At 48.3% G+C, this 13,707-nt stretch overlaps 1 protein-coding gene across 1 annotated transcript in view; it reads left to right on the plus strand.

Moving 5' to 3' along the window:
- SLC16A2 (solute carrier family 16 member 2) overlaps positions 1-13,021 on the plus strand; it is a 66,216-nt gene extending 53,195 nt beyond the window's left edge. The window contains exons 2-6 of the mRNA XM_019630786.1: positions 3,430-3,574; positions 6,285-6,735; positions 7,671-7,814; positions 9,877-10,105; positions 10,811-13,021. Of these exons, the coding sequence (XP_019486331.1) occupies positions 3,430-3,574; positions 6,285-6,735; positions 7,671-7,814; positions 9,877-10,105; positions 10,811-11,031 (1,190 nt within the window). The 3' untranslated portion in view covers positions 11,032-13,021. The remainder of the gene's footprint in view (positions 1-3,429; positions 3,575-6,284; positions 6,736-7,670; positions 7,815-9,876; positions 10,106-10,810) is intronic.
- Positions 13,022-13,707: the final 686 nt, after the last annotated feature.

The raw sequence follows: 13,707 nt of genomic DNA on the forward strand, positions 1-13,707 counted from the left end.
CATAGGCTGCAGCCCCTGCTGCAGTGGGTTGCCATGGGCTACCGTGTGTGGCCGGCAGCCAGCGTGAGCGGCCAGCAGCCACAGTGAGCGGCCGTCCAGAAGCCAGCGACTGATCTGCCTCGCCCGGGAAGAGCACTATGATGGTGCCAACTTGGGCCAGTGAAGCAACATCCTCCACAACTAGACTGAAGAACAAAACAATAGCAACTTGTCTATTCCCTTTCCCCCGATTCCCCAGCGCTGTTCCCCTCCCCCAATTCTCCAATTAAAAAAATCTTTAAAATAAAAAATGACCATACCTGGTACTGGGAAGGATGTTAAGGAAATGGAAATCTCACATACTGCTGATGGGAAAACAACTCATACTTGTATTCTTTTTTTTTAAGATTTTTTATTGGAGCATTGGGGGGATGGGAATAGTGCTGGGGAATTGGGGTAAGGGGAACAGACAAGCTGCTGCTGCCCTGTTCTTCAGTGTAGCTGTGGAGGACGCTGCCTCACTGGCCCAAGCTGGCACCATCATTGCACTCTTCATGGGCGAGGCAGATCAGTCGCTGGCTTCTGGACGGCCGCTCACTGCGGCTGCTGGCCGCTCACGCTGGCTGCTGGCTACACACGGTAGCCCATGGCAACCCACTGCCACAGGGGCTGCAGCCTATGCCGTCGCCAGCGACTCACAGCAGCCCAGCTCCAGGTCGAGCTGTTGTTCAGCATCTTAGCTGTAGAGGGCAGTGTCACTGGCCCTCATATGTGGGATCCGAACCGGGGCCCTCTGGCGTCCCAAGCCAGTTCTTAACCATCGCGCCACTCGGCTGGCCCTCATACTTGTATTCTTAATACCAGTCTTTTGTCAGATATGTGTATTGTAAACATTTTTTCCCAGGCTGTGGCTTGCCTTTTTATTTTTGTAACAATATTTTTCCAAGGGCCAGCCGAGTGGCTCAGTTGGTTAAGAGTTAGCTTAAGAGCGCGAGCTCTGAGCAACAGGGCCACGGGTTCCATTCCCACATGGGCCAGTGACACTGCGCCCGAGCTGAGCTGCCGCTGAGCTGCCAACAGGTGGCAGGATGGCTCAGCTGATGAGAGCATGTGCTCCTAACAGCAAGACTGCCTGTTTGATGGTGGGCTATGCCCGCCCACAACTAAGACTGAACTTGGCACCTTGAGCTGAGCTGCCCTCCAGATGGCTCGGTGGATAAAGCATGCACTCTTAACAACAAGGCTGCCGGTTCGACTCCCGCATGGGATGGTGGCTACACCCACCCACAACTAAGATTGTAACACAGCACCTTGAGCTTAGAGGCCACGAACTGCCAATGGGCAGCCAGGTGGCAACTGGCGCTCTCCACAACTAAGATTGAAGAACAACAACTTGGCTGTTCCCCCTCCCCAATTCCCCTGCACTGTTCCCCTCCCCCAATTCCCCAATTAAAAACAAACAAAAAAACCCCAATATTTTTTCACGACTAGAAGTTTCAAATTTTGATGAACTGTAATGTATCATTTTTTTTCTTTTATGGATCATACTTTTGTGACTATATGAAATTTTTGCCTAACTAAAGTTCAGAAAGATTTTCTCCTATACTTTTGTGTAGAAGTTCTTTATAGTTTTAAGTTTTACATTTAAGTCTATAATTCATTTGTATTAGCTTTTGTATGTGATGTGACTATTGGTATTTACAAAGCTCTCTTATACATATGTTACACCTGGTCATCATTAGAAAAAACCTTTGAGGAAAGAACATCAAGAATTTTAATCCCCATTTTACAGATGAGAAGACTGAGGATTAGAGAAGTGCTGTGTGACTTGCTCAAGGTCCCACAGCTAAGAGGTATGAAATTGCACGGTAAGAGGTAAAACTGTGATGAGAGTACAGATCTCCCAGGCCAGTACTTTGGGAGCCAAGCAGCAAATTTTCCCAATGGGGATCTAAACAACCTGTTAGGCATTGAAGAGACACAGCCAGTGAGCTAGCCCTAACCTCACTCAGACTGCACTCATCTGGCCCACTTGGACCTCCACACTTGAGAGCTAGAAGCTGGCCTGGTGCCCTGCTCAGGTGATACTCAATGAATGCTTTTTGATGATGATGGTGACTTGGAACGTGTAATTACAGAGTTACAAATTAAGCTAAGAAGAAAAGTTAAAGGAACTAAGATTATTTGGCCTAGAAAAGAGAGCCCCAAAATGAAACTTGATCATAGCCTTCAAACAAACAGAAACCCTCGGGCTGTCTTTCTGAGGGCTGAGGAAGGAGAAATGGGCTGGAAGAATATAATTTAAAAGGACAACTTTCTTCCTCCCTGGTGAGGATTGTTATAGACACTTAAGAGCCTTTATAAACAAAATAAATCCTTTTTATTTGAGTTTGGAGCCATGATTTGCCCAACATGGGCTCTGATGAAGGATTTCACCATGATGGTTACATGACCCTCTTAGAAATCTTTGGGTGGCTCCTGAACCTGTCCTATGTCCTCGTAAAATTACAGCTTGCCTTTGTCTGTGGCCTTTTCTGCTCCTCAATCTTACCATCTTCACAGGACTGTTCCAATGACCAAGGGAAGCCTTACCTTAGCTCCTGAAGGCTTAATTTATGCTCATGCTTTTTGGCCCTGGAACCAAGGGTCCCAGTGCCTAAGGCTATAAATCTGGCTTAGCATCCTTGGAAGGGCCTAAAATGTTGGCCAGTCCCAATCTGACCCCAGTGCTTGAATCCCCTGTTTTATATATAGCCTCTGCTTGCACCCCTCCAATGATGGGAAGCTTCATTCATCCCAATAGAAGATATAATACAATGAGGGAATAAGGAGAGTTGGGTTTGAGTCCCAGCTCTGCCACTAACTTGCTGTGTGATGTTTGGTAAGTCCCTTCACATTTCTGGACCTGTTTCTTTATCAGTAAGATGATAGATGGAACTCTTTGTTTTAGTTTCTGTTGGTTTAACTGCTGTAACAAATGGCCCTCCAAAATTCAGTGGCTTAAAGGAGTTTTCTTCATTTATTTCTTATGTAACATTCAGGGACCCACACAGAAGTGAGCCCAGTCTTAATACATGGCTTTCAAGTTCACTGCAGAAAACTCATGGGAGTTTTTATAGTCCAGGCCAGGAAGTGGTGTGTATCACTTTTACCCACATTCTATTGGTCTCAATTCAGTCACATGTTCATACCAAACAGCCCAAGGTTATAGACTTGATCTTTAAAGCCTCGTTGCCCCAACTCTGAAGTTATGAACTGGACTCCTGCTTCTCACATTGCCCTGCTACAGGTGCTTAGAAAATCACCTAACCTCTCTGACCATCAGGGAGCAGCTGACTGGCATGGCAGACCAATGCAATGCCGTCAAAAGCCAGAGAAAAATTGAGACACCAGCCACACCACCAGATACCACATTAAGTGAAGGCATCTTTGTGCTTGTTTTCTCTGCAGCATGGGTAGGAGCCCTCTCAATGGGCATGATCTTCTTCTGCTCCCCCATTGTGAGTATATTCACTGATCGTTTGGGCTGCCGAATCACAGCAACTGCGGGGGCTGCCATCGCTTTCATCGGACTCCACACCAGCTCCTTTACCAGGTAAGGCTATGAGTTGCTGACCATTTGCCCAAGCCTGAGAGTTGGCTTCCTTCCGGGCTTCAACTAGGGACACCCTTCTTGTTGCAGAATCCCCTGTGGCCCTTTCCATGTAAGGTCCTCAAAGACCCTGCTCTCAGGGATCACTGTGAAATAGGACTCATCTAAGTAGGGTCCCCAGGACACAGTGATAGGGAATATCCCCAAAGAGGACCTAAGAGTTCCAAAGCGTAAGCCTGGGAGTTCATACAGCTGGGCCCATGTCCAGTTTTGGCCACTGAATGGTTATGGAAGAATTGATGAGTACCATTCCTCTCTCTGGCCCTCATTTTCTGTATCTGTAACATGAGGGGATTAGTTAGACCAGGTGGTCTTCTCAGGTTTCTTCCAGTGCTGCCATTTTATTCCCCTCTGATCAACATCTCATGACCTCACCTGCCTTCCTGGTAATGAGCTTTTAGAGTGAGCTCATGTGTACACCTGCCATTACAGGACTCCTAAGGGAAGCTTATCCTGCAAAAAGAGACCAGCTGAGCCAAACGCTGACCACTTGCCCGATATTTCTGGCTGCCAACATATGGACAATTTGGGACAGATAAGGATTCATGTTTGGAGCATGAGAAAGGATGTTTAGCAGCACCCACACACACACACACTGAAGTACAGACCCAGCACCCAGCTACCCAGCTAGGCCTAAGCTAAAGTCAAACTCTGGTCCAGTCCCGTTGGTCCTACTGGCAAAACTCAGGACTGTCAGGCAAGGAGCAAGATACAAGTTCGTTGTCCATTTTCTTTCTGCCGGCCCTGCAGATGCATGTCTTTAGGCAAGGAGACAAGTGAAAACCCTCTACCACAAACTGAGGAATATGGGATTCCTAAAGAAGTCCATTGACTTTTGGCAAAAGACACTCTGAAAGCTATGGTACCTCCTACTTCCAATCTGCCTGGGCTGGTGTAGGACAATGCACTCATACCAGAGAATGCCACGACTGGGCCCTGTGAGGATGAGCCAGTTTTCTTTGTGACTTGAGCATTTCTGGATACCCAGCCCACCCTCCAGCAGAGCTTACATCTCTTCTGCAACGGTTTCTTGGCTCAGTCCTCCCAGGGCAGCAAACCCTTTCAGGGCCGCTCTAGTGGTTGGCCTCATTTGCCCTCAGCAATCTGGTGTCTGGCTCCTTGTGGGAAGGAGCCAGGCCTCAGAGTCCGCTCATCTCCACACAACGCAGGAGAGGCCTGTTTTTTAAGGCTGAGCAGAGTGAAGTATAAACAAATTAGCAACATACGGATCCCATTTCCCTTCCAGTCCACATGAGCTCAGTTACAGGACGGGAAGGGGCTCAGACGTGTGTTCTCCAGCCCCTAAGCCCCTCCCCCACCCCATTTGCCTTTTCTGTAAGAACATCTTCAGAGCCAAGAAATTTTCTAAGTGGCTTCATGTCCAGTGGAAAAATGGTTGTGCTTGTGGCTAGAGCTCCAAGTCATCCTTCCACTTGTCTGAATCCCATGGTTTTCCCCCTCCCTGAAGATGTAACTCCTGACCCTTGGACAATGAGCCCAGCCCAGGCCGGCCCAAGGGGTCGCTAGAATCTGACAGATGGCAGAGGAGCAGTTGTCTTAGCTAAGGGTTCCAAGTGGAGCCAACCATGTTGAAATCAAGGCCTTGCTCATATCCAGTGAATGCAAGCAGATGGAAATCAGTGGAGATGATAACCCCATACCATCTCCACAACATAGGCCTTTAGTACAAGGAGTGGGTCTGTCTGTTGGGAAGAACTGCCTGACCATGGAGAGTATCAGGTAATTAAGTGGTCAGATAAAAATGATTGCAAAATATGTGAAAACTTCAAAAAGAAAACAAAATTCTTCAGTAGGTTGTTCCAGTACTGTCTGGGGGCAGACAGCTGGCCAAGCTAACCTTCCCACGGCCTTTTCCATGCTGATGCTTTGCCTTCTGGTAAAGAGGCCTATGGCCGCAGCAGGGCCTAAGAGTTTTGAGGCAGAACCCGTCTTACTTGGCCAGACCCACAACTTCTTTGAGACTCCACTTTCCTTCAGGCAGCCATGCTATGTTGGGAGCCTAACCCATACCTCAGGAGATCATGTAGGGCCTAGAGGAAAGGGTGTTGGAATAGTCAGACCTTGGGCAGGGTTAGGGAGGGGCGATCTCTCAGGAGACCACCAGCCATTTTCTGAAATATTAAGGGCCCTGAGCAGAGAAAGACACCGAAAAGTCCTAAAAAGGCTCTCAACCTTCCACTCCTTCCAGACCTTTGTTGTTACTTGGGATAAAGATTTGGCTACCAGCATACCACTGCTGTCCAGGTGAGCAGTAGGTGAAACTGTTCTCTCCAAGGCACTGACTTACTCCTTGTGCCCCCCCCCCATCCAGCCTTTGCATGGGTTGGTTACGGATTTCTTTTGAACAGCCCTCTCTGATGGGGTGCTATGATTCAAAGTAGGGTCACACAAGCCCAAGTTTTGCTGATCCCCAGTTATGCTACCTTGAGTAAATTACTTTACTTCTCTGAGCCTCTGCTGCTCCATCTGCAAAATGGGGATGAGAAGGTCCTGTTGCTTGTGTGTTCTGAGGGTCAGTGGTAAGTGGGGCTGTGGGTTACTGATGTGGGATGCAGGAGTCAGGAGTGTCAAGGGGGGATAGGTGGATTGCTGGTCAGGCTGCTGAGGATAGCTCTTGGTGTCTCTCCCACAGCTCGCTAAGCCTGCGTTACTTCACCTATGGGATTCTCTTTGGTTGTGGCTGTTCCTTCGCCTTTCAGCCATCTCTCGTCATCCTGGGCCACTACTTCCAACGCCGCCTGGGCCTGGCCAATGGCGTAGTGTCTGCCGGGAGTAGCATCTTCTCCATATCCTTCCCTCTTCTCATCAGAACGCTGGGGGCTAAGATAAAGCTCGCCCAAACCTTCCAGGTGCTGAGTACCTTCATGTTTATTCTCACACTACTTTCGCTCACCTACCGGCCCCTCCTGCCCAGCTCCCAGGACACCCCAAGCAAGAGAGGTGTCCACACCCTGTGCCAACGCTTTCTGGCTCAACTCAGGAAGTACTTCAACATGCGAGTATTCCGCCAACGTACCTACCGCATCTGGGCCTTTGGGATTGCCGCTACTGCCCTTGGCTACTTCGTTCCTTATGTACACCTGGTGAGGAATATTGGGGGGGCCCACTCCACCTGGCCCCAAGAATGTGCCCTTAACCTGCCTAGAGTCCAGAGGGTGAGGGTGGAGGACACCGAAAGGGCAGAACCAGGACCTTTGGAAAAAGAGTCAAATCAGTAGTTTGAGAGACTCAGAGTAGAAAAAGCACAGTTTGAGGGAAGACCTGAGTGGGAACTGTGAGGAGTTCCTTAGCGGAAGGCCTATGCCTGTAGTTTCTCCCAGCGAAGAGTCTAGAGAGATTTTCATGAGAAGATAAGCATCACTGGGATGTAGGAGACTGGCCCAGATGACCCAAGGATAGGGTTTTCTAAAAGTATGTTCTGTGTGGTCAAATGATTTAACATATATCAGATCTCTCTTGCTTCAAATTGTGTAGCAATCTTTTAAAGGTATCAATAAAATCCTGCCATAATGAAATCCATTCAGTTTGGTTTAACCATCATCCACCCAACTTATTTGGCCAAACAGCTGTTGGTTGTAGTCCAACTGTTACCTTCCATACAGCTCACGTTTCTTAAAACACACTTAAAACACGAAAGTTGGTGGATTCTTCTCCATAATGAGCCGCTTTTACTCCAGTCTGTCAGTTCTGGGTCACAGAATGGGGGGATTGTAGGAGAACCATTGCATTTTCTGTCTTGCTAGGGCTTGGAAGAGGCTTAGAGATACCCATCCCACTCGGCTGTTGTTCAGAAGCCCAGAATCCAGAGAGCGGAGGAATATGCAGGCTTTTATGGTCTTCGAACCACCCAGGGAGCTTGTCCCAGAGCTAGGGCTACAAGGCGGAGGGGGCTGCAGGGGTAGATGTTCTTGCCATGGTCCAAACAAGTAAGCAGTACAGGGTTCTGGAATGCCAACAGTTCACCAGTCAGCTCCTCTTCTTTCTCCTGTCCTGGGGGGCCTGGTGCTATGCTTTTCAGATGAAGTATGTGGAAGAGGAGTTCTTGGAAATCAAGCAGACATGGGTGCTCTTGGTGTGTATTGGGGCTACCTCAGGCATTGGGCGCCTCGTGTCAGGCCGTGTCAGTGACTCCATTCCTGGACTTAAGAAGATCTACTTGCAGGTAAGTGTGGCCACCCTTTGGGATAGAAAGGTAGGGTGTATCACTGCTGTGCTGTGGGTCCCAGCTCCGACACCAGCTTCTTGTGCAACATGGGAAAGTCAATAAAATTCTCTAAGCCTCAGTTTCCCTTGCTTTCAAATGAATACAGTCATTTCGCCTCTTTCATCAAGATGGAGTGAGGATCCAGAGAGAACAGTATAAATGGAACCTCTAAGAATATTTTCAAATAAATTTTTTAAGAGTCATTGCTCTCCAATCTGAAAGAGGGAACCTGAGGCCAGGAGTTAGATGCTGACCCCAGTGAGGTGCTTTTTGTTCCCGCACATGGGTTTACCGGAAAGAACCCAAATGTGGAACCCTATGGAGGGGTGACAGCAGACTCAGGAAACGTGTGGTGACAAATAATCCATCAGGAAGGAGGTTGAGTTCTGACTCTCCTGGACAAGGCCTAAAATAAATTCCAAGGGATTTCTCTGTCTTCTTTCTGACCGTCCCAAGTGATTTCTTAAATACCCTCAGATGTCTTGGACAAGGATATGATTAAGGTTTCCTGTTGTTTTTAAGTCTGCGTTAGGTTTGCAAGAGCTGGTGAATCAGCTTTGTCAGAGTTAGGGGTACCCTTGTGGTTCACCCAGTCCAACTTCTCATTATCCTGATGGAGAGACTGAGGGAAAGACTCACACAGACAGCAGTGGCAGAGCCAAGTCCCAGAGATGATAAGTGACTTGAACAAGGTCAAACCAAAAGCTTATAATTGATATAAACCAATCATGGAATTTTGAATTCCTGTGCAAATATCAGCAATTGCCTTATGTGGGTGGATTTTTACGTGGGAATATGTGTAGCTTTCTCAGTTTCTTCCACATGCTAACTACAAGAGGCCAAAGGAAATCAGAGTAAACTATTGTAGCATTGGGCCAGGGCTTTAGCTGGAGGAGAGGCAGCAGCTAATTTCTCCAAGGGAGGCAAAGGCATTAGGTAGTGAGGAGCAGAACTAGGCTTAGGGCCAAGTACTTCTGCTGACCAATTCCCCTACTCACCCACCACTCTCTCCCCTTTTTCACTCTTACTTGACCCAGTTTTACCATTTAGAATATAAAACAATCTTAGAATGTTATAGCTGGAACATATCTTCATTAACTTATAGTCCAACTCCTTCATTTTACCTATTGGGGAACTAAGGCCCAGAGAGGGAAAGTGACTTGTCCAATCTCATCGTGCTGGTATCTCAGGCTGAGAGCACAAGACAATGGACAAAGTTCTTTCTCTGGGTACAGGCCAGGAAGAGGAAAGGAGTTATACATAGCTTCAGGTTGTAAAGATCCACCCACTATACCATGTGGCTCGTACTATTGGAAAAGACAGGCACATGTTTTTGGGGTGAAGCCCCTGGACAGTCTGTTGGAAAGGAAATGGTTACAACCTACAAGACAGCCTCACTTTGGGCCAGTTCTTGAGGCCTGATTCTCAGTTCCAAGAGTGATTTTTGATTTCCAAACTTTGGCAAAGCCTCATGGAGGATGTTAAGAGGCAGCTCGATACAATAGGTAGTAATTAGACCTGACTGAAATCAGTTAATGGGGTTCTTTGTGTTATATAATAGTATTTACTCTTAATTGCCATACCATTATGGCTTGGTTGTTGCTAGGTAGGTCTGGTTTTAGCTTACAGTTGTGTATGAATTTCCTAGAGAAGAAGCTGGGTTTCTGGGTTCTTATCCCTCGATTGTGTCTACTCTCTCCAGACAACCTGGGCAAAGGTCAGAAGTCTCCCAACAAGGAGATTTCCTCAGATGGCATAGCCAGAATATTTCTTAACCTCTCTTAAAAGCAACTCATCAAACTAACACTCACTGCCAGTAACAACACAGAGTGTCAGTTAAATAGGAGCTGTCTTAAAAACTTTGAGTCCTTTAATATGGGACTTGGAAGGGGCCTAAGTAACTCTTTAGTCCACGTGTTCTCTCTGCTGACACCCCACGGGCCCATTTTATAAATGGTAGGAGATGTGATTTGCTACTGGCAAGTGTCACATGACTGAGCTCAGGCCCTTGCTCCTCTAGGTCATCTCCTTCCTGCTCTTGGGCCTGATGTTTATGATGATTCCCCTGTGCCGGGGTTTCGGGGGCCTCATCGTTGTCTGCCTATTCCTGGGCCTGTGCGATGGCTTCTTCATCACCATCATGGCCCCCATCGCATTTGAGCTGGTGGGCCCAATGCAGGCATCGCAGGCCATTGGCTACCTCCTGGGCATGATGGCCCTGCCGATGAGTGCTGGGCCCCCCATTGCAGGTGAGTCTGGTAGTACAGGGAAGCTATGAGGGGGCGAGTCCTGAGCACCTCTACTTGAAGTCCCTTTTCCTCTTACTCCCTGTTTCAGCAGCCTTGTCAGAGTGCATGAAACCCCGCACCACTATTAGTGAAAGAGAGTAAGCACAGTATAGGTGCTAGGATTCATTTTGGGGAATGTGCTTTTCATGCTTATATATCTGTTTTAGTGGAGTTTTACTGTACACAGCATGGCTGATTCCAACAGGGTAGAGAGAGAAATGGGTTTGTCCGTCTTGACCATTCTATTGATCTCTCCTCTCTTTCTTCAGTTGGGCAAGTAGAGAAGAGAAAGTGGGCCCTGGTTTTATCAAGACTTAGAGACACCCCCTCCTCCTAGATCTCAACTGAGCCTGTAGAAGAGATTCGATTAAGGCCGCATCCCAGAACTTGGCCAGTGAGGTTCCCTAAGCAGCCCAAGGCAAGCTTCATTAGCTTCTTTCATAATTAGCATTAGCCTCAAGGGCCCGCAGCCTCAGTGCATCAGGGAGGAAGCACCTATGGTTGTAATACAGGTTTGATGTCTTCCAAACAGAAGTATTTAAATTGAGGGGGCTCCTTGAGTCAACACAGTGCAGGCCAAGATTCTCTGGCCCTTAGAAGAGTCGGAGGGCACCTTTGGCCAATAGGACAAAGCTGAGCTTGACTTTTCTCTCCTGACTGTTTCAGGCCTCCTCCACAGTTGTTTTGGGGACTACCATGTGGCCTTCTACTTTGCTGGTGTGCCCCCAATCATTGGAGCTGTAATCCTCTTCTTCGTGCCTCTGATGCATCAAAGGATGTCCAAGAAAGAGCAAAGGGATTCCAGCAAGGACAAGATGCTGGGCCCTGACCCAGACCCCAATGGAGAGCTGCTCCCGGGCTCCCCCACCCCCGAGGAAGCTATCTAATGCCTCTTCCTTGCCATTGTGTGCTCCTGCCCAACCCTTCCCCTTCAACCCACCCCGCTCAGCATTTACATGTTTGCCACCAGCACACTTGTTCCCAAACCTGCGCACACAGCATTGCAGCCACCTGACTATCCCCTTGGAGCCAAAGCTCCAGGAGTTCCAAACTCATTAACCACATTCTCTCCGTTGAATGCCTTTAAACCTGCCAGGGTCCTTCTCCTCCCAGGATCTAGGGAAGCTTGGGCTCACCCCCAGGCCCTTGGATCCTCTCCCGATAACTTCTAACCCGTGGGGGAGGAAGGGGACGGCACTTCTTGCCCCCTCTGTGTACTGCCGAGCCGCCTCCTTCCTTCATCCTCGTTTCCCTCTACATCCTCCTCGTTTCTCTTCCTCCTCTCTTTCTTTTTGACTGTCATAGACACATGGGTGCTTAAAGAAAGGAGGGACCCAGAGCTCGGGCCAATCAGCCTTACCTTGGCCCGGCCCACCCCTAACACTCATCATTCCCACTCATCTCAGGCTGAGCCACTTCTCACTTCTTGGCTCAAGCTGCTATAATCATAGACGGGAAGAGTAGAGTATCACATAGGGAAGGGACCTTACACACCACTCACTGATTTTTTATAGATTTCCTAGGTGAATGTGTTCACCTGCAAGCCCTCCCAGTTCCCCATCCTTGTATCCACCTGTCAAAATGTGAAGAAACCCCTTTCATCTCAGCAGGCAGAGAGATTGGCATGGTAGGGAGAGGGGCAATAGTTACTGACCTGGTGAAGTACTAACTCCTCACTTTCTCATTATTCATGATATTTCCACCGGGGCTAGGCCAGGAAAGGGGCTGCCTAGGGAAAATCCCATTCCCAATTTGGACCCCCAAAAAAGTAGAGGCAGCAGCTGCACATAGAGTTGGACAGATTTCTTTAAGAAGGGAAAATGTTCTTAGCCCTTACCAATCAATGTGTTCCCCCATGCTGTGTATCCTGGGCCACTCTGCTTAATGGGCATTAAAGACACCGGGAAAGGGAGACTCTGGACCGTCGTCCCCCTTCTAAACTAGGTGCCAGATGTTTCCGTCTTACTGAACAGCATACCCAGCCGGGCTGTGTGCAGCTAGCACAGCTCACCTCATTAGGGGCTCCGCCTCTCCCCTCACTCTGCCTCTTCCTATCTCTTTCTCCCTGTTCTGCACCTTTGTCTCCTGTTACCCCAACTTTTCCTCATCGTTTTTGCCAGGCATCCTTGGCTGTCACTTGCAGCAACAGTGACTTGCCATCCCAAGCCACAGCTATCCGAGGGCCAGGAGGACAAGGTTGCCCCTGAGGGGCTCCAAAGAAGACTGTGATCCCATCAGTGTTTTCATTACAAACAGGCAGCTGGGACATGGTTGGTCTCTGAGGGCCCCTTTCCAGGTCAAGTCCTGAGCCCCCTCCATGGGTCCCATCCAGCTCTTACCAATTCTCCAAAGGAAAACACACTGGTTCTTGCCTCTGGATAAGAATGGGCCTGATTACTATCTTGTCAGCTCAGGAGAAGCTGGGCCCCAGGAGCCTAGTAACTCCAAGAGACCCTTGAAAATGTTGGAGCAACAAAGCCCCTGGTTCCATTCCTCCCTGCCCCACCCCCACCACATCCGGGAAGGCAGATGCAGGGCCTGCTTTGTTGCTCCTGCTCAGAGTAGCTACCACCCACTTCTCTCCAGATGGAGGAGTCATTCACAGGTCCCAAATCTGCCCTATCAAGGGTCACATAACACAAGGGGGGGTGTCAGTTTACTTCTTCCACATATGTACATCTGCATGTGTGGGCTTGTGTGCTTTTGGAGAGAATGTTGGTTGGCGAAAGCAGCACAGTATTAATATTTACGGTAGGATGCAGCCTCTTATGCATGCACAGTCAAATCTAGGACAATGAACAAAATTTGGGAGCTTGAGACCTGGTACATTTAAATCCTCAAAAGGTTTGGAACAAAATAAACAGATCAAAAAATCTAGTTTTGGTATGTGTGCTGCCTGTAAGGGTGAAATAGTCTTAACCTGGTTAACAGCAGGAAGTTTGGCTTCAGAACTGAAATCTCATTTCAAATGCTATTTCTGCCAGGAACTAGACTGTCTGTGAGAGCAGAAATTTGAAAAGGAGCTATGTAGGGGTTTGGAGTTGGGTGGACCATTCAGGATTGAATTTGTAAGGGAGCTCTGAAGTGCGAAAGGGGTTACTTCCCAAAATGAGAATGCGGTTATTGCCTGAGTTGGAGTGGAGGCCCCGCCAAGGCAAACATGCCATGTTGAAAATTCAAGCCCCCTTTCATCTCCCTTGTTATCAATGGAGCAACATGGAGGACAGGAAGTAACAGAGGCATTGATGGCGATGCAAAAGGCACCTACGATGATGACAAAGCTGGGAGTTGCCTTACAGTCTCCGTGGTCTATACTCTCCAGAAAATTTCAGTGGGGAAACTGAGGCCTAGAGATAGGAAAAGGTTACAGCAGGCTCACACACTTCACCAGTGACAGCAGGTTGAGACCTATACTCCGGTAACTGACTGCTACCAGTCCAAAGCCGTCTTACAGACGAGGAAACTGACCCAAGGAGGGGAAGTGACTTGGCCACTTCATTCAACAACAGTGTGCTGAGACCATTTCCAAAAGGTTGTCAGAAGGACTGGTTCCAAGCAAAATT

The sequence above is a fragment of the Hipposideros armiger genome, unplaced genomic scaffold, assembly GCF_001890085.2.
Source record: "Hipposideros armiger isolate ML-2016 unplaced genomic scaffold, ASM189008v1 scaffold_944, whole genome shotgun sequence".
Classification (NCBI taxonomy): domain Eukaryota; kingdom Metazoa; phylum Chordata; class Mammalia; order Chiroptera; family Hipposideridae; genus Hipposideros; species Hipposideros armiger.